The sequence below is a fragment of the Salmo trutta genome, chromosome 28 (assembly GCF_901001165.1).
Source record: "Salmo trutta chromosome 28, fSalTru1.1, whole genome shotgun sequence".
NCBI lineage: Eukaryota > Metazoa > Chordata > Actinopteri > Salmoniformes > Salmonidae > Salmo > Salmo trutta.
In genome coordinates this window covers 6092747-6115215 of record NC_042984.1, presented here as the reverse complement: position 1 = coordinate 6115215, position 22469 = coordinate 6092747, and the positions used below count along the sequence as shown (strand labels likewise).

The window sequence follows — 22469 nt, the reverse complement described above, 5'->3', positions numbered from 1 at the left end:
CGGAAAGCAAGTTTTGTACGTTATGAGTCCAAAGGTTTGGGAATGCCTGGACGTTGATGGAGATTATAGGTGGTGAGGTAAGTGTGCAACAAGACACAGGAAACGTAAGACCTCTTATGCAATTTTTTCCAAACCCTTTTATATCACCTACAGTACAGCATTACAATCTGTCAAAACTGTGTCTGGTATAACAACTTGCTGCCATTTTGCAAAGAAACAAATCCCAGATTGTCGCTTTGAACCAACAAATATTATCAACAGCATTATGAGCCGGTAAATAACGACAAACAAGAAGGTTAGTGAATAAAATGAACCTTTTATTTTATGATCAGTCGATGTGTATATACACTCATAACATGGACAGAGACCATATCGTTAAGAGGAAATAGTTGATTTATAATGAAAGGTGGCCATCAATGAGTTGGGGGTTCAGTGGCGACGGTCTAGAGACAGTACAGTGGTGAGTTACGCAGCGGTCTTAGCCTGCTGGGCTTTAGCCAACACCTTCAGGTCTGTGATGCACTTGGCGATACTCGCTTTCTCCTGAAACACAGAACGAACAAACAGGGGTAGTCAGACAGAAAGGCATGAGCAAGGTCAAGGGTCAAATTAATCAAGAATAAAAAAAATATATACATACATACACTGCTCAAAAAAATAAAGGGAACACAAACAACACATCCTAGATATGAATGAAATAAATAATCTTATTAAATACTTTTTTCTTTACATAGTTGAATGTGCTGACAACAAAATCACACAAAAATAATCAATGGAAATCCAATTTATCAACCCATGGAGGTCTGGATTTGGAGTCACACTCAAAATTAAAGTGGAAAACCACACTACAGGCTGATCCAACTTTGATGTAATGTCCTTAAAACAAGTCAAAATGAGGCTCAGTAGTGTGTGTGGCCTCCACGTGCCTGTATGACCTCCCTACAACGCCTGGGCATGCTCCTGATGAGGTGGCGGCTGGTCTCCTGAGGGATCTCCTCCCAGACCTGGACTAAAGCATCCGCCAACTCCTGGACAGTCTGTGGTGAAACGTGGCGTTGGTGGATGGAGCGAGACATGATGTCCCAAATGTGCTCAATTGGATTCAGGTCTGGGGAACAGGCGGGCCAGTCCATAGCATCAATGCCTTCCTCTTGCAGGAACTGCTGACACACTCCAGCCACATGAGGTCTAGCATTGTCTTGCATTAGGAGGAACCCAGGGCCAACCGCACCAGCATATGGTCTCACAAGGGGTCTGAGGATCTCATCTCGGTACCTAATGGCAGTCAGGCTACCTCTGGCAAGCACATAGAGGGCTGTGCGGCCCCCCAAAGAAATGCCACCCCACACCATGACTGACCCACCGCCAAACTGGTCATGCTGGAGGATGTTGCAGGCAGCAGAACGTTCTCCACGGCGTCTCCAGACTCTGTCACATGCTCAGTGTGAACCTGCTCTCATCTGTGAAGAGCACAGGGCGCCAGTGGCGAATTTGCCAATCTTGGTGTTCTCTGGCAAATGCCAAACGTCCTGCACGGTGTTGGGCTGTAAGCACAACCCCCACCTGTGGACGTCGGGCCCTCATACCACCCTCATGGAGTCTGTTTCTGACCGTTTGAGCAGACACATGCACATTTGTGGCCTGCTGGAGGTCATTTTGCAGGGCTCTGGCAGTGCTTCTCCTGCTCCTCCTTGCACAAAGGCGGAGGTAGCGGTCCTGCTGCTGGGTTGTTGCCCTCCTACGGCCTCCTCCACATCTCCTGATGTACTGGCCTGTCTCCTGGTAGCGCCTCCATGCTCTGGACACTACGCTGACAGACACAGCAAACCTTCTTGCCACAGCTCGCATTGATGTGCCATCCTGGATGAGCTGCACTACCTGAGCCACTTGTGTGGGTTGTAGACTCCGTCTCATGCTACCACTAGAGTGAAAGCACCGCCAGCATTCAAAAGTGACCAAAACATCAGCCAGGAAGCATAGGAACTGAGAAGTGGTCTGTGGTCACCACCTGCCGAACCACTCCTTTATTGGGGGTGTCTTGCTAATTGCCTATAATTTCCACCTGTTGTCTATTCCATTTGCACAACAGCATGTGAAATTTATTGTCAATCAGTGTTGCTTCCTAAGTGGACAGTTTGATTTCACAGAAGTGTGATTGACTTGGGAGTTACATTGTTGTTTAAGTGTTCCCTTTATTTTTTTGAGCAGTATATATACACATATATACATACACACATATACATACATACATACACACACACCAGTCAAGTATGTAATGTTCCCATCCCTAACCCACCTGCTGGGGAGTGATGCTGGTGACAACGTTCTTCTCCACCCAGTTAACCATGTGTTCCTGTTCCATGCGGCGGTGAAGGGTCTGCAGGGCGATCTGGTAGTCCAGCCTCTTCTTCACCTCGTTGGTCACCATGTGGACCCTCTCCCTGTGGTTGGTCTCCAGTAGCATGGCCACATTGTTCTGAGGAGGAAGACAGGAGTAGAGGACAGTGGAAGACAGGAGTAGAGGACAGTGGAAGACAGTGGGAGACAGGAGTAGAGGACAGTGGGAGACAGGAGTAGAGGACAGTGGAAGACAGTGGGAGACAGGAGTAGAGGACAGTGGGAGACAGGAGTAGAGGACAGTGGAAGACAGGAGTAGAGGACAGTGGGAGACAGGAGTAGAGGACAGTGGGAGACAGGAGTAGAGGACAGTGGGAGACAGGAGTAGAGGACAGTGGGAGACAGGAGTAGAGGACAGTGGGAGACAGGAGTAGAGGACAGTGGGAGACAGGAGTAGAGGACAGTGGGAGACAGGAGTAGAGGACAGTGGAAGACAGGAGTAGAGGACAGTGGAAGACAGGAGTAGAGGACAGTGGAAGACAGGAGTAGAGGACAGTGGAAGACAGGAGTAGAGGACAGTGGAAGACAGGAGTAGAGGACAGTGGAAGACAGGAGTAGAGGACAGTGGAAGACAGGAGAAGAGGACAGTTGAAAACATTAGTACACCATCTCATGTCAAAATCATCCCGTCATTAGAGTTGGGTTTCCCAGACGCAGAGAAAGTCAAGTCCTGGACTAAAAGACTATTAAAAACAGATATTCTCCATTGAGAATGCTTTTTAATCAAGGTCTACCCTGAATTAACCTTGTGTCCAGAAAACCAGCCCTAGGAGTGGTTACGCAGACTAAAAACCATATTCAATAGGTCTCTTATCAAATGCTTTTTAAATTGGCTTGATTTCACCTAATTTAGGTGTGTATGGTCGAGTCTAGGTTTTTACCTCAGATTGAAACACGGTCTTGAATGCATACAGGAGACCCACGTTCTAACCTGCATTGGTCACACTCACCCTCTTAGCATCAAAGAGCATCTGTCGTCCCTCTGCCCTCCACTGCTCCTTCTTCTCATCCTGGATGGCCTGAGCCAAGCTGGTCATGGCCAGGTCCTTCACTTCCTGAGCCTTCTGAACTTTCTCCTGCAAAAAAAACCCCACACAGCCGACGTCAGAAGGTCAGGGTCACAGGTCAGCTATGAAACTACGCGCCTCAGGAGGGACACAGCATATGACGGACAGTTTGCAGTACGGATCCATTTCCTCAAACATATGAAAATGTCTCAGGACTGGCCGGCATTAAGGGGAGGGGCCAAAAAGCCTCAATTGTAAATTCAGTAGAAACGAGGCTGTGTGTTGACACGGTGCATCTTTTAAGCAGTCCAGAGTAGAGGTCGACCGATTAATCGGAATGGCCGATTAATTAGGGCCGATTTCAAGTTTTCATAACAATCGGTAATCGGTATTTTTGGCCACCGATTTGCCGACTTTTTTTTATACACCTTTATTTAACTAGGCAAGTCAGATTAAGAACACATTCTTATTTACAATGACGGCCTAGAAACGGGGGTTAACTGCCTTGTTCAGCGGGGATTCGTTTTTGCAACCTTCGGTTACCAGTCCAACGCTCTAACCACCTGCCTAACATTGCACTCCACAAGGATTAACAGGCTGACTACCTGTTACCTTTGCTTCTTGCTGCCCTCGCGTAAGTTGCTAGCTAGCATTAGACTTATAAAAAAACTATCAATCTTAACATAATCACCAGTTAACTACACATGGTTGATGATATTACTAGTTTATCTAACTTGTCCTGCGTTGCATATAATCGATCCGGTGCCTGTTAATTTTCATTGAATCACAGCCTACTTCGACAAACGGGTGTTGATTTAACAAGCGCATTTGCGAAAAAAGTACTGTCGTTGCACCAATGTACCTAACCATAAACATCAATGCCTAACAGGAATATTTAGACTTAGTCACCCGTTAGATAAAATACGGAACGGTTCCGTATGTCACTGAAAGAAAAAAACGTTTGTTTTCGAGATGATAGTTTCCGGATTCTACCATATTAATGACCTATGGCTCTTATTTCTGTGTGTTTATTATATTATAATTAAGTCTATGATTTGATAGAGCAGTCTGACTGAGCGGTGGTAGGTAGCAGCAGGCTCGTAAGCATTCATTCAAACAGCCCTTCGCTGTGCTTCAAGCATTGCGCTGTTTATGACTTCAACCTGGGTGGGTATAATTTGTCGAACGTTCCAACAGGAATCTATTCCAAAATCTTCGTAAATAACAAGGTTTCCAAAAAACAACGCATACAAAGTTGTATAGCGGCAGAATAAGATACCGGGTAGTGAGTGGTCTATTTCACTGCGTTTTTCACTCATCACGTTTATTCCGAAAAATGTCTCTCCTCACATGTCTGTTTGCCTATGGACAAACATTAAGAATAAGCTACGTGGTGAGTTGATGCCTATTCGGCAGCTAGTTAGCTAGGTTTGTACGCGTTGCTACTTTGTATGCGTTGTTGGTTGGCAACCTTTTACTTTACATTTTTTGGAACAGATTCCTGTTGGAACGTTCCACCCCTTCAAGCCTGCCAACTCCCAAGATTAGGCTGGTGTAACCGATGTGAAACGGCTAGCTAGTTAGCCGGGCGCGCGCTAATAGCGTTTCAAACGTCACTCGCTCTGAGACTTGGAGTAGTTGTTCCCCTTGCTCTGCATGGGTAACGCTGCTTCGAGGGTGGCTGTTGTCGATGTGTTCCTGGTTTGAGCCCATGTAGGAGCGAGGAGAGGGACGGAAGCTATACTGTTACACTGGCAATACTAAAGTGCCTATAAGAACATCCAATAGTCAAAGGTATATGAAATACAAATCGTACAGAGGGAAATAGTCCTATAATTCCTATAATAACTACAACCTAAAACTTCTTACCTGGGAATATTGAAGACTCATGTTAAAAGGAACCACCAGCTTTCATATGTTCTCATGTTCTGAGCAAGGAACTTAAACGTTAGCTTTCTTACATGGCACATATTGCACTTTTACTTTCTTCTCCAACACTTTGTTTTGCATTATTTAAACCAAATTGAACATGTTTCCTTATTTATTTGAGGCTAAATTGATTTTATTGATGTATTATATTAAGTTAAAATAAGTGTTCATTCAGTATTGTTGTAATTGCCATTATTACAAAAAAATAAAAAATAAAAAAATCGGCCGATTAATCGGCAGCAGCTTTTTTTGGTCCTCCAATAATCGGTATCTGCGTTGAAAAATCATAATCGGTCGACCTCTAGTCCAGAGCACAACATGTATAAGAACTTCTCCAATTGATGATAAAATAAGCCAAACATACTCAGGAGAATAAATTCCCCACCTCATTCAGTTTGTCAGCGAAAGCCGCAACGTCGGGGCCGAACTTCCTGACACCGTAGATGATGACCGTACCCATGCAGGCAGCAGCGAAGGTCTCGTGGTTGATGATGTAGATCTCCTTGGAAAGGATGTACGTGAGCAGCCCAGCACCCAGCACATAGGGCCCTGGAGACAACAGGACAGGAGTGAGGGAAGAGTAGATGGGAGTGGATGAAAGGAGGAGAGAAGAGGAGGAGATGAGGAGTGAAGGGGAGGAAAGGAGGAGAGGAGAGAAGGAAAGGAGGAGAGGAGAGAAGGAAAGGAGGAAAGAAGAGAAGGAAAGGAGGAGAGAAGAGAAGATAAGGAGGAGAGGAGAGAAGGAGATGAGGGGAGGGGGAAAGGAGAAGAGAAGAGGGGAGGGGGAAAGGAGAAGAGAAGAGGGGAGGGGGAAAGGAGAAGAGAAGAGGGGAGGGGGAAAGGAGAAGAGGAGGAAAGGAGAAGAGAAGGAAAGGAGAAGAGGACGGAAAGAAGAGGAAAGGTGAGGGGAGTGAACATTTATGGCCACATTCAGGCAAACATCGTTGATCATGTAGACAGAAATGTAATGAATAAAGCTGAAGTTATTATTCTACATGAGGCAAGTTTGTTCTACATGTCATATTTCTATCTGAACATTGCTCCAGGTTTGGGGAAGTTCTGCTGACCTGTAACTCCAGTCTTGGGGTACAGGAGCTGGAAGAGCTCCTCAGGGATGATGCCATGACGCGTCTTGCCTCCCTTCTCTGGCAGGGCGGGGACTGGGGCCTGGCTCTTGGGGGACGTGTGGAGGTGGGACAGCTGGACCAGCCTGGGAGGACAGACAGACGACTTATTATAAGAACTACAGAGGATCTTCAACGTAGAGACACCATTATAATTTTGTCACCCTTATTTCCGTTTATATGTCTATTTATCAAATACCAATGTTTGCCAAATCATAATAAAACTACTGGAACATAAAAATGAGATCTAGTGTTGTGAATTTGCATTTATTGATTTCCTGCATGTAAAACAAGCAGATGTATCTAGCTTCAGTTAAAGGTTGGAAGTCATAATAGGAGATGCATACCCAGCGCCGAGGGGACCACTGCTTTTTACAGCATTGGCTGGAAGAGGAGAAAACAACAGTCAATAGAACTGAAAAGACAAATGTACAAATGTTTCGAATGTCACGAAAGTGTCAATGAAAGAAAAACATGTGGAGACCGTGGCTGCATGAAAGAGTGCCCTGTTGCTCAATTTTGAACATAATAGTAGAGATTAATATGGACATTTACTTATGCAATCAAACAAAGAGAATGTGCTTGTTAACTGTACACACTGACAAGCTTTAGCTAGACATCGTTAGTCAGCCGTCAAGCGTAATAGCCATGACATCTGCAAGCGTTACCATGCCAGCTAGTTTGCAAGCTTCCAGAATTCAATATTGTCTCTAGCTTGCTAGTTACATGGTAGACGAGAAAAACTCCACAATGTACTTAACGTAAACTGACTTTTTTCAAAAACTGTTACATTATTTGAATTTGAAGAAAATGCATAATATCTGATAAAAAAATATATAATTATTAAATAGATAAGCACAGATCCTAATCAGCAGCCAATTTGGAATTGAAGTGTCAGCCAATCAGCTCCTTTGTTGTTCAACGCTAGGTGCCATTCCATAATGGCTGCTGTGGCTACTGCTATCTAGAATGAGGTCAAAAGCGGCATTTTAATTAAACTAGCAGTCGTTCAATCTTCTCAGTGTAACAGTTGGGAGAATGGGACAATTCAAAGTGCAACGCATTTCTCCTCCCTGGATGAATGTATGTTTTCTGAGCCATATGTCGCTTCGGCTCCACAGTGTCTTAATCTACACAGAAATGTGGTCTGACCCTAGTGCAGTTGTAAACAAGCGGGTCAGATGTGCTGGCTAGCCAAGGGCAGAGATCAGAGGCTAGTCTAGTTTACGTCAGTGGCTAACTTTAGTTTAACTAATATCGCAAAAAAAACAATGACTTACCTTGACATTTAGCTAACTATTTCAAAACCTGTGCAATACCTACCCAAATTGGAGAAATTAACATTTCGCAAGTAACATTTATAGTTACATTTACTAGCCGTCGTTAGCCTTGCTAGGTTTGCATGTTGCTCATTCAATGTGACTGCGGCCTTCTTCTCCTGACTTTACCCTTCAGAATCAAGTCAGCCACATTTCGTGGCATTACTACTATTTCAACTCATTCTTATGTATAAAAGACCGGCATTGCATACCTGAAACGAAAACGACCCTAGACAGCATGGTTGAAGACAAAGTGCCAAGTCCTTGGTTAACTGGGCACTGCTCTCTTCGTGCCCTTCTACTGCAAAGAGCCACAAGAATGGCGGACGAATGGGAAAGCCTCGTCAAACATCGCGAGACTCTATGCCTTCGGTAACGGGATTTGTGTGTCCGGGTCAAATCATATTGTCCGGTTGTTCAACGTTTTATTCACTAGGTGGCGCACAACAAACATAGATTTGACCTTTTGCTGCACGGCATATTAGTAAAGCTCCTAAATATAGTTGCAGTCAATGATGGGAAAGGTACCCAATTGTCATACTTGAATAAAAGTAAAGATACCTTAATAGAAAATGAGTCAAGTAAAAGTGAAAGTCACCCAGGAAAATACTACTTGAGTAAAAGTCTAAAAGTATTTGCTTTTAAATATACTTAAGTATCAAAAGTATATGCAAATGCTAAAATGTACTTAAGAATAAAAAGTATAAAATTCCTTATATTAATCAAACCAGACAGCACCATTTTCTTGTTTTTTAAATGTTTGGATAGCCAAGGGCACAGTCCAACACTCAGACATCATTTACAAAGGAAGCATGTGTGTTTAGTGAGTCCTCCAGATCAGAGGCAGTAGGGATGACCAGGGATGTTCTCTGTTTAGTGAGTCCTCCAGATCAGAGGCAGTAGGGATGACCAGGGATGTTCTCTGTTTAGTGAGTCCGCCAGATCAGAGGCAGTAGGGATGACCAGGGATGTTCTCTGTTTAGTGAGTCCATCAGATCAGAGGCAGTAGGGATGACCAGGGATGTTCTCTGTTTAGTGAGTCCACCAGATCAGAGGCAGTAGGGATGACCAGGGATGTTCTCTGTTTACTGAGTCCACCAGATCAGAGGCAGTAGGGATGACCAGGGATGTTCTCTGTTTAGTGAGTCCGCCAGATCAGAGGCAGTAGGGATGACCAGGGATGTTCTCTGTTTAGTGAGTCCGCCAGATCAGAGGCAGTAGGGATGACCAGGGATGTTCTCTGTTTAGTGAGTCCATCAGATCAGAGGCAGTAGGGATGACCAGGGATGTTCTCTGTTTAGTGAGTCCACCAGATCAGAGGCAGTAGGGATGACCAGGGATGTTCTCTTGATAAGTGCGTGAATTGTAACATTTTCCTGTCCTGCTAAGCATTCAAAATGTAGCGAGTGCTTTTGGGTGTCAGGGAAAATGTAAGGGATAAAAAGTACATTATTTTATTTAGGAATGTAGTGAGGTAAAAGTTGTCAAAAATATAAATAGTAAAGTACAGATACCCAAAAAAACGACTTAAGTAGTACTTAAAACTATTTTTACTTAAGTATTTAACACTACTGAGTTTGTGACAAAGCAAGCAATGTATAGTGTAGAGAATCATTGTACCATCTAAACCGCTGTGAAATATATTTTAAATAGCCAAAAATATTGTATTTTCAGTTGTTTGAAGATGGTGTACAAAACCGAACGTAAAAGACTCAAAACGAAACTTAAGAATGGGAAGCATAAAAATAGAGCAAATAGAACACATCTACCGCTTCTTAGACCTTGTATGGAGTAAAAAGTTGTCAAAAATATAAATAGTAAAGTATAGATACCCCAAAATAAACTCCTTAAGTGGTACTTTAAGCAGGAACTTACCAGGAGAAGATCAGTCAGCCCCCCAAAAAATGGCAAAAGACTCTGGAAAGGATAACAGTTCTGAAATAAGAGGACACATCCAAGTCAGAGGCATTGTGGGCTGAGTTCAGGGTGACCCCTTAAGTCAAATCTGCCAGGGTCACAAAAGGCGAAAGACTCTCCAAAGATCAAGGACGACAGTTGTGTCATCTACAACGAAGCCAAGTCTTTTAAATGAAATTACGTTGAACCAACGTGGAATAGACATTGAATTGACGTCTATGACTTCTAGGAACTACATCCAATGGACGCCCGTTGATTATGGCTTTAAGAACAAGAATAACTAAAGATGACCTGGTTGAACTGGACAGCAGTGAATTTGTAAGAAAAGAGAAATGGTATTCCTTAGCTTACCGTCTGTCACACCAGCCTTCACTTTGGCTCCCCCTCCTGTCCAGCTCAGGCGTTCATCGCTGGCCTTCTAGCTGCTGCCGAACCTGCTGCTGGCAAACGCCCTTCACCCATCAACCCTGGACTTGTCTCGTCATCATTACACACACCTGGTTCCAATCCCCACTCTATCACTGTGTATATACTCCCTCTGCCATTTGTCTTTGTCGGTCATTGTAAATGTTACTTGTTTTCCTGAGAGGAATCTCTCCTACTATTTCCTGAGTACTTTATATTTTGCGCTTTGGATTCGCCCTGTTGCCTTTTGTTTATGAAGATATGTTTTGAGCATAACAGCGTTTGGGTTTCGTCCCGCTTTGATCCAAGGTGTTTAAATCAATTCAGTAGTTCTAAACCTGCGACTGGTTCCTGCCTACTGCTCTCTACACCAGTGACACCATCTACTGTACACATCTATTGTCTATATCAAGTCTATTGTCTATGTTCACCCTGCTATCATCCAGAAGGCGAGGTCAGTACAGGTGCATCAAAGCTGGGACCGAGAGACTGAAAAACAGCTTCTATCTCAAGGCCATCAGACTGTTAAACAGCCATCACTAACATTGAGTGGCTGCTGCCAACATACTGGCTCATCTCTAGCCACTTTAATAATGAAAAATGTAGGTAATTAAATGTATCACTAGCCACTTTAAAAAATGCCACTTTATATAATGTTTACATTACTCATCTCGTATGTATACTGTACTCTATACCATCTACTGCATCTTGCCTATGCCGTTCGGCCATCGCTCATTCATATATTTTTATGTACATATTCTTATTCATTCCTTTACACTTGTGCCTGATAAGCCTGATTAGGTAATTGTTGTGAAATTGTTAGGTTAGATTACTTGTTAGATATTACTGCATGGTCGGAACTAGAAGCACAAGCATTTCGCTACACTCACATTAACATCTGCTAACCATGTGTATGTGACAAATAAAATTTGTTTTGAATATATTTGAAGTTTATCTTGTTGCTATTAGACCTTTTTATGCTTTTATTCAGACGATCCTGAGCTCATTTATTAAGGCAATGTTATTATAGCTTAATTACCGAGTCCCTCCATTGTTGCTTTTCCATTCTACCAGGCCTAAGTATGGAGAGAGCAAACACCATTAGGAAAAAAATGAGAACTCTACCAGAAAACTAGAGGCAGTTTCTCCACTTTGACCCTGCCTACCCTGACTCCTAGATCCCAGCTCTGAGGACTCCTCCCTGAAGGATGAATGACTATGCCTGCTTGCCCTGACTCCTAGATCCCAGCGCTGAGGAGGACCCCCTTGGGGAGTCCCTGGCCCAGTTGTCTGTGTTGGTGGAAGAGGAGGAGCACATGAGTGTGTTGCTAGAGGTACTAGAAGCGAAGGAGGAGCTGGATGTATTGTCAGAGCAGTCAGAAGACTTGGAGGAGACCCTGGCCCAGTTGGCTGTGTTGGAGGAAGAGGAGGAGCACATGAGTGTGTTGCTAGAGGTACTAGAAACGAAGGAGGAGCTGGATGTATTGTCAGAGCAGTCAGAAGACTTGGAGGAGACCCTGGCCCAGTTGGCTGTGTTGGAGGAGGTGCCAGTGGAGGAGAAATAAAGGGAGGTGGAGGAGGAGCTTATTGTGTCATCACAGCAGAAGCAGTTCTCATGGGGACAAGGAAATCAAGTTGAGAAGCAGCTCTGTCACACCCAGGACCGACTACGGCTGAAGGAGAGAGGTGAGGGAGGAGGGGCTAGTGGGGGAAGAGAGAGAGAGAGAGAGAGAGAGGGGGAGGGATGAGGGACTAGAGGAGGAGAGAGGAGAGAGGTGAGGGAGGAGGGGCTTGAGGAGAGAGAGAGAGAGAGGGAGAGAGAGAGAGGGAGAGGGGAAGGAGGGAGGAGGGACTAGAGGAGGAGGAGAGGTGAGGGAGGAGGGGCTAGAGGAGGAGGAGGGGCTAGAGGAGGAGGAGAGAGAGAGAGGTGAGGGAGGAGGGGCTAGAGGAGGAGGAGAGGTGAGGGAGGAGGGACTAGAGGAGGAGGAGAGGTGAGGGAGGAGGGGCTAGAGGAGGAGGAGGGGCTAGAGGAGGAGGAGAGAGAGGTGAGGGAGGCGGGTCTAGAGGAGGAGGAGGGGCTACAGGAGGAGGAGAGAGAGGTGAGGGAGGAGGGGCTAGAGGAGGAGGAGGGGCTAGAGGAAGAGAGGTGAGGGAGGAGGAGAGAGAGGAGGAGGAGAGAGAGGTGAGGGAGGAGGGTCTAGAGGAGGAGAGAGAGGTGAGGGAGGAGGGGCTAGAGGAGGAGGAGGAGGAGGACGTGCTAGAGGAGGAGGAGGAGGGGCTAGAGGAGGAGGAAGACTAGAGGAGAAGGCGAGAGAGGTGAGGGAGGAGAGTCTAGAGGAGGAGGAGGAGGGGCTAGAGGAGGAAGAGGAGGGTCTAGAGGAGTAGGAGAGAGAGGTGAGGGAGGAGGGGCTAGAGGAGGAGGAGGAGGACGTGCTAGAGGAGGAGGAGGAGGGGCTAGAGGAGGAGGAAGACTAGAGGAGAAGGAGAGAGAGGTGAGGGAGGAGGGGCTAGAGGAGGAGGAAGACTAGAGGAGAAGGAGAGAGAGGTGAGGGGGAGGGACTAGTGGAGGAGGACGTGCTAGAGGAGGGGCTTGAGGAGAGAGAGGTGAGGGAGGAGGGTCTAGAGGATAAGGAGGGGCTAGAGGAAGAGAGGTGAGGGGGAGGTGCTAGAGGAGTAGGAGAGAGAGGTGAAGGAGGAGGGGCTCATAAACCCCCTTTACTGTGCTAAGCCTGATTGTGAAAGCATGAGGAATATGAGTTATTACATGTTCATTGATCACCTCAAATCATCATCTGAAATGGACCAATAACTGTGAATAGAATGTACAGATGTTTCAATTCAGTTACGAAATGAATCATTTATACACGAGGAAGGTGAAAACAGTGTGTGTGTGAGGAGCTGCAGAACGAGCTGGAGGTCGTGGAGGCAGAGTACCAGTCGTGCCAGGTCCGTCTGATGCAGCAGCAGCACAGTGACAATCTCCCTCCCTCTATTGTCCCCATAACCCATGTAATGAAATGCATTTCTCAAATATGCCCCTGACGGCCCAGTTACATCCACTTTGAAGTAAATGTTGTTTTCTATTACTGTGCTTGAATACAGGTTAACATTTCAAATATGTTTCTAGATGCCCTGTGTCTTGTGGCTGACTGTGTGTGTGTGTGCTCCTGATGCTGCACCTGTCCGTGGTGATGTGTGCCATCTTGTGGGCGTGGCTCCCTCCTTTCAGGGACCAGGTCCAGGACCTGTACTCAGCTGTAGAGGAACACATAGAGTGCTATCTACTGCAGGCAGCTTTAGCACAGCTCTCTGGCTGCTTCAGGCCTATCTGGCCACAACACTAGCCTGAGTCACAGGTTGGTGTGTGCTCTCTTGCCAACTCTATGACAGAGGAGGCTCTCTTGCCAACTCTATGACAGAGGAGGCTGTCTTACCAACTCTATGACAGAGGAGGCTGTTTTGCCAACTCTATGACAGAGGAGGCTCTCTTGCCAACTCTATGACAGAGGAGGCTCTCTTGCCAACTCTATGACAGAGGAGACTGTCTTGCCAACTCTATGACAGAGGACACTGTCTTGCCAACTCTATGACAGAGGAGGCTCTCTTGCCAACTCTATGACAGAGGAGGCTCTCTTGCCAACTCTATGACAGAGGAGACTGTCTTGCCAACTCTATGACAGAGGAGGCTGTCTTGCCAACTCTATGACAGAGGAGGCTGTCTTGCCAACTCTATGACAGAGGAGACTGTCTTGCCAACTCTATGACAGAGGAGGCTGTCTTGCCAACTCTATGACAGAGGAGACTGTCTTGCCAACTCTATGACAGAGGAGGCTGTCTTGCCAACTCTATGACAGAGGAGACTGTCTTGCCAACTCTATGACAGAGGAGGCTGTCTTGCCAACTCTATGACAGAGGAGATTCTCTTGCCAACTCTATGACAGAGGAGGCTGTCTTGCCAACTCTATGACAGAGGAGCCTGTCTTGCCAATTCTATGACAGAGGAGCCTGTCTTGCCAATTCTATGACAGAGGAGGCTGTCTTGCCAATTCTATGACAGAGGAGGCTCTCTTGCCAACTCTATGACATTGGAAGCTCTCTTGCCAACCCTATGACATTGGAAGCTCTCTGCCAACTTTATGACATTGGAAGCTCTCTTGCCAACTCTATGACATTGGAAGCTCTCTGCCAACTCTATGACATTGGAAGATCTCTTGCCAACTCTATGACATTGGAAGCTCTCTTGCCAACTCTATGACATTGGAAGCTCTCTGCCAACTCTATGACATTGGAAGCTCTCTGCCAACTCTATGACATTGGAAGCTCTCTGCCAACTCTATGACATTGGAAGCTCTCTGCCAACTCTATGACATTGGAAGCTCTCTGCCAACTCTATGACATTGGAAGCTCTCTGCCAACTCTATGACATTGGAAGCTCTCTGCCAACTCTATGACATTGGAAGCTCTCTGCCAACTCTATGACATTGGAAGCTCTCTGCCAACTCTATGACATTGGAAGCTCTCTGCCAACCCTATGACATTGGAAGCTCTCTTGCCAACTCTATGACATTGGAAGCTCTCTTGCCAACTCTATGACATTGGAAGCTCTCTGCCAACTCTATGACATTGGAAGCTCTCTTGCCAACTCTATGACATTGGAAGCTCTCTGCCAACTCTATGACATTGGAAGCTCTCTTGCCAACTCTATGACATTGGAAGCTCTCTGCCAACTCTATGACATTGGAAGCTCTCTGCCAACTCTATGACATTGGAAGCTCTCTGCCAACTCTATGACATTGGAAGCTCTCTGCCAACTCTATGACATTGGAAGCTCTCTGCCAACTCTATGACATTGGAAGCTCTCTGCCAACTCTATGACATTGGAAGCTCTCTGCCAACTCTATGACATTGGAAGCTCTCTGCCAACTCTATGACATTGGAAGCTCTCTGCCAACTCTATGACATTGGAAGCTCTCTGCCAACTCTATGACATTGGAAGCTCTCTGCCAACCCTATGACATTGGAAGCTCTCTTGCCAACTCTATGACATTGGAAGCTCTCTTGCCAACTCTATGACATTGGAAGCTCTCTGCCAACTTTATGACATTGGAAGCTCTCTTGCCAACTCTATGACATTGGAAGCTCTCTGCCAACTCTATGACATTGGAAGCTCTCTTGCCAACTCTATGACATTGGAAGCTCTCTGCCAACTCTATGACATTGGAAGCTCTCTGCCAACTCTATGACATTGGAAGCTCTCTTGCCAACTCTATGACATTGGAAGCTCTCTGCCAACTCTATGACATTGGAAGCTCTCTGCCAACTCTATGACATTGGAAGCTCTCTGCCAACTCTATGACATTGGAAGCTCTCTGCCAACTCTATGACATTGGAAGCTCTCTGCCAACCCTATGACATTGGAAGCTCTCTTTCCAACTCTATGACATTGGAAGCTCTCTGCCAACTCTATGACATTGGAAGCTCTCTGCCAACTCTATGACATTGGAAGCTCTCTGCCAACTCTATGACATTGGAAGCTCTCTGCCAACTCTATGACATTGGAAGCTCTCTGCCAACTCTATGACATTGGAAGCTCTCTGCCAACTCTATGACATTGGAAGCTCTCTGCCAACTCTATGACATTGGAAGCTCTCTGCCAACTCTATGACATTGGAAGCTCTCTGCCAACCCTATGACATTGGAAGCTCTCTTGCCAACTCTATGACATTGGAAGCTCTCTTGCCAACTCTATGGCATTGGAAGCTCTCTGCCAACTCTATGACATTGGAAGCTCTCTTGCCAACTCTATGACATTGGAAGCTCTCTTGCCAACTCTATGACATTGGAAGCTCTCTGCCAACTCTATGACATTGGAAGCTCTCTGCCAACTCTATGACATTGGAAGCTCTCTTGCCAACTCTATGACATTGGAAGCTCTCTTGCCAACTCTATGACATTGGAAGCTCTCTGCCAACTGTACGACATTGGACTTGGCAAGACAGTACAATGAGATCTGGGACTCAGGCTACCACAGCACAGCTCAGGAATAGGAGTTTGTTTGGTGTAAATTATGAGTTTCTCTTCAGGTATTAAACATTTATTTAATTTGTATCTCAGAACTGTTGGGTTCCTTTATAGATGAATGACGACTGAGAATGAGTTGTTTTTTTCATTTCATCTTTAAAAAAGTCACTGCATATAGTTTGATTTATAGTACTTAAATGTTTACAATATGTTACACATTATGCAAACTCAGGGACTAAAAGTACAATATACTGCCTATATGCATCAATATGTAATAATTGTTCAATATCTGTGTTTAAAATGATCATATTTTACTTGGACAAAAATCAGTGCAGTTCATGAAAATCAGTTCATTAGTATTCTGTTTGTTTGATAAACAACGTATTGGATGGGCGTTTCCACACTTTAATGTTCATTATTTTCTGTACATTGTTTTCTAACATCTCAGCTACAAACTACTACTTTTTGTAGAACTTTAATAAAATACCTGTAAGGTTTAATAATATGCTAAACTATTTCCAATGAGTTGCCATTTTTTGTTGTTGCCTTTGTTGTAAACAGTTGTAAAATAAAACATTTAATTAACTCTATTAAAGACATCAAATCAAAGGAGGAAGTGACTGGAGGGGCCGACTGCTTCTGTTGTGGAGTCTCTACAGCAGGATCTTTTGAAATACAAATTATTTTATGGAACAATGATACTGTCACTGTGAAATACGTAGGCTAATGTTCTTACAGATATTTTTGGTAGGAGAAGAGAGACTCACTGGCAGGATAGCTGCATTCATACCTCACTTCTAAATATTTCCAAATTGCCGGACATGGATCCCCGAAAACAGAATTTGTTGCAGAGACTGCACATTGTCTGTGGCCATTACACCTATGATAAAAAAAACGAGCTGCTATGTACAACTGTGTGTACGAACTGACACGTGACATCCATAAATAAATACAGTAGGGGATGAGGTAGTTGTTTGGGCTAAATTATAGATGGGCTATGTACAGGTGCAGTGATCTGTGAGCTGCTCTGACAGCTGGTGCTTAAAGCTAGTGAGGGAGATAACTGTTTCCAGTTTCAGAGATTTTTGTAGTTCGTTCCAGTCATTGGCAACAAACACATTTCGGTGGGCACAACTCTATCGCAATTACCTATCCGCTGGGAAACGAACCCGAGCCTCCCGTGTGGCAGGCAAGAATTCTACCACTGAACCACCAAAGCTATTGGAATGACGAAGACTCCCCGCAAATAACCCTTTTTATAATTGTCTGTAGTCGTAAAATCAGGCACGTAATCCTGAGGCAATTCCCAGAAAATAGCCCTAATTTAAAGGTCCAAGCGTTACTCCGGCGGTGATTCTCATTACTCTCGCTCTCGTTGTCTCTGTCTTTCTCTTTATCTCCCTTCTCTCTTAGGTCCCTTTCCCTTTAAAGCCTCCTTTATGCTTATCTACAGTTACCCCGATAGTTACTATCAGCTCCTTTCTGTTCTTTCTTTTTACCGTCTCGGTGATCATGGCCTACTTTATGGCAGTGTTTACACGGCGCCTCACAATCTCTAGCAAAATGACCCGGTTTGTTACAGTTAAAGCATCTATCTCCCCCTTTCTCTTAACGGTCTCTATCCGGACTCTGGTTATGGGAATCGAGTCTACTGAGGGCTCTAGGTCTTGCAGCCCCATGAACACGCTCTCTTCCCTTTTCTCTTCCTCTCCCTTGTCTCCACATACCTTATGTATCTGTTTCGTCATTAATTGTAGTTTTTCTATATTGAAATGTCCATCAAAATTCATACTTTTTTCTCAATTTCGGGCCAAAATAAATGTTTCTTTTATCCTTGGATTCCATATACCTCTCATCCCCGGTTAATTCCGGGACCTCCTTTGAGGATTTACCACCCACATTATTCAATTACTTTCCTTGTTATTATGCTTATTCTCACAATCTATGTGTGTGCTTTTACTGTTTTTATACTTAGATCTTACAATCGATGTGTGTGCTCTTATTCCTATATATTTTTACAAGTCCCAGACTACTTCCTATATATTTTTAATAGTCCCAGACTACTTCCTATATATTTTTAATAGTCCCAGACTACTTCCTATATATTTTTACAAGTCCCAGACTACTTCCTATATATTTTTACAAGTCCCAGACTACTTCCTATATATTTTTAATAGTCCCAGACTACTTCCTAAATATTTTTACTAGTCCCCAGACTACTTCCCATATTCCTCTAATAGTCCCATAGTATTTCGATACGGGGTAGTTTCTTTTGGTAATGGCCTCAACTACCTTGAGTCATTGCGGGCCCAATTTCGTTCGATACTCAGCCCGCCGTTTTATATTTATCTAGATACTTTGTTACTTTTGAACTTTCTCTATATAAACTTCTAAAAACGCTATACTGAATATGAATCCTCCTGGACTTCAGTAATTATCACCTTACCTACAGTAATTATCACCTTACCTACAGTAATTATCACCTTACCTACAGTAATTATCACCTTACCTACACAAGATTTATAACAATGTATACGTCTAATGCAAGTTTAGATCCTACCCCCAAAACCCATGAATAAAGACTACTGACCTTATTCTTGCAGCTGAGGTTTCAATGTAGGTTGGATCTCGTCACCGTTTCTGTCGTGTACCAATTCGCCACCGGCCTGTAAAGAACCCTCAAACTGGGGCCAGGTCTTTAATCTACGGATATTTCATCCGCCCGTGCACGGTTTCGGTGTGTCCATGGACCGACAGAAGCAGATATTGAGATCCGGCTCGAAAGGACCAAGCTGTCACGAGAATTTTCTATCCCAATGATGATAACTAACAATTATTTAAGCTTTGACCAGTCCCCGAGATTTGTAAGACCCTGGGTTTAATAATAATTAGGCAAAGACTCACCTTATGCAAAAGGTCCATACAGTTTACTCAGAGAATGCAAAGACATGACATTTTATAACTTCCATTTCTCCCACCTCCTTACACGCACATACAGACACACAAACAGTAGGTGGGCTGTATCTTTCCCCACAGTCTACATTCCTCATCTATCACTACCAAGCTGGCAGTTCTATCCTCCCGAAATTAGAGGGACCTTGATGGGACTCCCTTTCCTGCCGTAAGTTTCTCAGAGTTCTAACCGGGTCAGGTCATGAATAGTTTAATTGTTCTCTGTGTTTTCTTAAGACACACACACACATTTCTACTTGTCTCGAACAAACCACACACACACACATTTCTACTTGTCTCGACCAAACCTTATTGGACTGTAGTTTATCATTCTAATTATTCATTATATATGTTACACAATCCATGAATTACGCTTCAGGGTGGAATTCTTTAGTCATTACCTTAAACATATAAATTCCCTTATCACAGATGCCTTGGTGGAAGAGTGGGGTAACATCTCACAGCAAGAACTGGCAAATCTGGTGTAGTCCATGAGGAGGAGATTCACTGCAGTACTTAATGCAGCTGGTGGCCACACCAGATACTGTTACTTTTGATTTTGACCCCCCCTTTGTTCAGGGACACATTATTCCATTTCTGTTAGTCACATGTCTGTGGAACTTATTCAGTTTATGTCTCAGTTGTTGAATCTTGTTATGTTCATACAAATATTTATACAAGTTAAGTTTCCTGAAAATAAACGCAGTTGAAGTGCGAGGACGTTTCTTTTTTTGCTGAGTTTATTAAGCAAACCAGACGACACCATTTTTAAATGTATTTATTTTATTTATGGATAGCCAAGGGCACAGTCCAAATTTCAGACATAATTTACAAATGAAACATGTGTGTTTAGTGAGTCCACCAGATCAGAGGCAGTAGGGATGACCAGGGATGTTTCTTGAGAAGTGCGTGGATTGGACCATTTTCCTGTCCTGGTAAGCATTCGAAATGTAACGAGGACTTGTGGATTTCAGAGAAAATGTATGGAGTAAAAGGTACAATATTTTCTTAAGGAATGTAGTGAAGTAAAAGTAGTCAAAAACATCATTAGTAACGTACAGATACCCCCAAAAAATTACTTCAGTATTACTTTAAATTATTTTTTACTTAAGTACTTTATACCACTGCTATGACATAACAAAAGATGTCAGCCTAACGTCTTTTCAACCAATAGTGCCATTTTGGAACATGACTGAAAAGCTGTAAAAAGAATAGCATTACTTGTAAGACAAAATATCTGGTTAACTAGCATGGTAGCAGTTGGTATTGCTTACACGCCATGTATCCCAAATGCCATGTGAGCAAACCCAACTATCTGTCCTTCCATAGTTGGCTTGACCTTTATGGTTCCCCAGTCTGACCTTTATGGTTCCCCAGTCTGACCTTTATGGTTCCGCAGTCTGACCTTTATGGTTCCCCCAGTCTGACCTTTATGGTTCCCCAGTCTGACCTTTATGGTTCCGCAGTCTGACCTTTATGGTTCCCCAGTCTGACCTTTATGGTTCCCCAGTCTGACCTTTATGGTTCCCCAGTCTGATCTTTATGGTTCCGCAGTCTGACCTTTATGGTTCCGCAGTCTGACCTTTATGGTTCCCCAGTCTGACCTTTATGGTTCCGCAGTCTGATCTTTATGGTTCCCCAGTCTGACCTTTATGGTTCCCCAGTCTGATCTTAATGGTTCCTCCGTCTGACCTTTATGGTTCCCCAGTCTGACCTTTATGGTTCCCCAGTCTGACCTTTATGGTTCCGCAGTCTGACCTTTATGGTTCCCCAGTCTGACCTTTATGGTTCCCCAGTCTGACCTTTATGGTTCCGCAGTCTGATCTTTATGGTTCCCCAGTCTGACCTTTATGGTTCCCCAGTCTGACCTTTATGGTTCCGCAGTCTGATTTTTATGGTTCCCCAGTCTGACCTTTATGGTTCTGCAGTCTGATCTTTATGGTTCCCCAGTCTGACCTTTATGGTTCCCCAGTCTGACCTTTATGGTTCCCCAGTCTGATCTTAATGGTTCCTCCGTCTGACCTTTATGGTTCCCCAGTCTGACCTTTATGGTTCCGCAGTCTGACCTTTATGGTTCCCCAGTCTGACCTTTATGGTTCCCCAGTCTGACCTTTATGGTTCCCCAGTCTGACCTTTATGGTTCTGCAGTCTGACCTTTATGGTTCCCCAGTATGACCTTTATGGTTCCCCAGTCTGACCTTTATGTTTCCGCAGTCTGACCTTTATGGTTCTGCAGTCTGACCTTTATGGTTCCCCAGTCTGACCTCTATGGTTCCGCAGTCTGACCTTTATGGTTCCCCAGTCTGATCTTTATGGTTCCCCAGTCTGACCTTTATGGTTCCCCAGTCTGACCTTTATGGTTCCCCAGTCTGACCTTTATGGTTCCCCAGTCTGACCTTTATGGTTCCCCAGTCTGATCTTTATGGTTCCGCAGTCTGACCTTTATGGTTCCCCAGTCTGACCTTTATGGTTCCCCAGTCTGATCTTAATGGTTCCTCCGTCTGTGGTAAAACATTACATTTACTGGAAAAGTCCACAATAGTCTCACAAATGACAGACATGTCATGACAACTTCCAGAGCTGGTTTATCCAGACACATTTTAAACCCAGTGCTGGACTAAGAAGCACTTTCATTTGAGGAGTACTTCCTAGTCCAGGACTAGGTTTAATTTCATCTGTACTTGAAATTGGCCCCAAATGTTCAAAACAGTACAGCTGTTTACAGCTGAAACAGGCTCCTATCGGAACTTACTAGGATCAAGGGGATCGGTATTCCCTTCACAAGCTTGAACAAACTTATCTGAAAATCGTGACAAAAATGAACAAAAGTCATTCGATATTTTTTTCACGTATTATGTATACACTTGTATGGTGCTGTAAAAAAATGGATAAGAGGTTCAAGTGGTGAAGGGTCCTTTTAAGGATTTCTGGGGTTTTTTCTCATTAAATCCATTTTATGTGGTAATGTATCTACTTGTTGAGCTTTTATTGTTTGATAAAAAAATGCTTAGAAGATCCTGTATTGTAAGCTATTTCAAATATGATCGTATTCAAATAAATCCACATAGTATTCCATGGTAGAAGCGTATAATGATAAATTTAATGCAACAAAACAGATTCTTTCTAAACTGGCGAAAATAAACACTAAAAGTTGTGAGGAAAATATACTTAAAACATCCGACAACCCCACGTTTTGTCAAAGAACAAGAAACGATTTACTTAAAATATGCACAAAAATATATACTTTTACTTAAAGACCAGTTTCCTTACTCAGCACTACCAACGGGATACTATACACTTGATTGTCTAGTAATCATTGACAGACTTGGCCATAGACCCACAGTGTATTCCTTATTATTGTGTCTGAGTGGTAATTCATAAACACTACAAAGTGAAAG

General features: G+C 44.0%; 1 protein-coding gene across 1 annotated transcript; it reads right to left on the bottom strand.

Annotated features, from left to right (window-relative positions):
• Window positions 1-296: 296 nt before the first annotated feature.
• Window positions 297-8132, bottom strand: LOC115165321 (ATP synthase F(0) complex subunit B1, mitochondrial). Its single transcript, XM_029718389.1, has 7 exons — window positions 7989-8132; window positions 6805-6841; window positions 6401-6543; window positions 5719-5882; window positions 3348-3473; window positions 2297-2476; window positions 297-543 (listed from the first exon to the last, which is right to left on the bottom strand). Exons 1-7 carry the CDS (start codon window positions 8014-8016, stop codon window positions 466-468), a joined length of 756 nt encoding a protein of 251 aa, XP_029574249.1. The 5' UTR covers window positions 8017-8132; the 3' UTR covers window positions 297-465.
• Window positions 8133-22469: the final 14337 nt, after the last annotated feature.

Coding starts and splice junctions, on each gene's coding strand:
- LOC115165321 (XM_029718389.1), bottom strand. CDS start 8,016: ATGCTGTCTAGGGTCGTTTTCGTTTCAG. Junction 6,544..6,804: donor AGTGGTCCCCTCGGCGCTGG/GTATGCATCTCC, acceptor CTGTCCTCCCAG/GCTGGTCCAGCTGTCCCACC. Junction 5,883..6,400: donor CCCCAAGACTGGAGTTACAG/GTCAGCAGAACT, acceptor TGTTGTCTCCAG/GGCCCTATGTGCTGGGTGCT.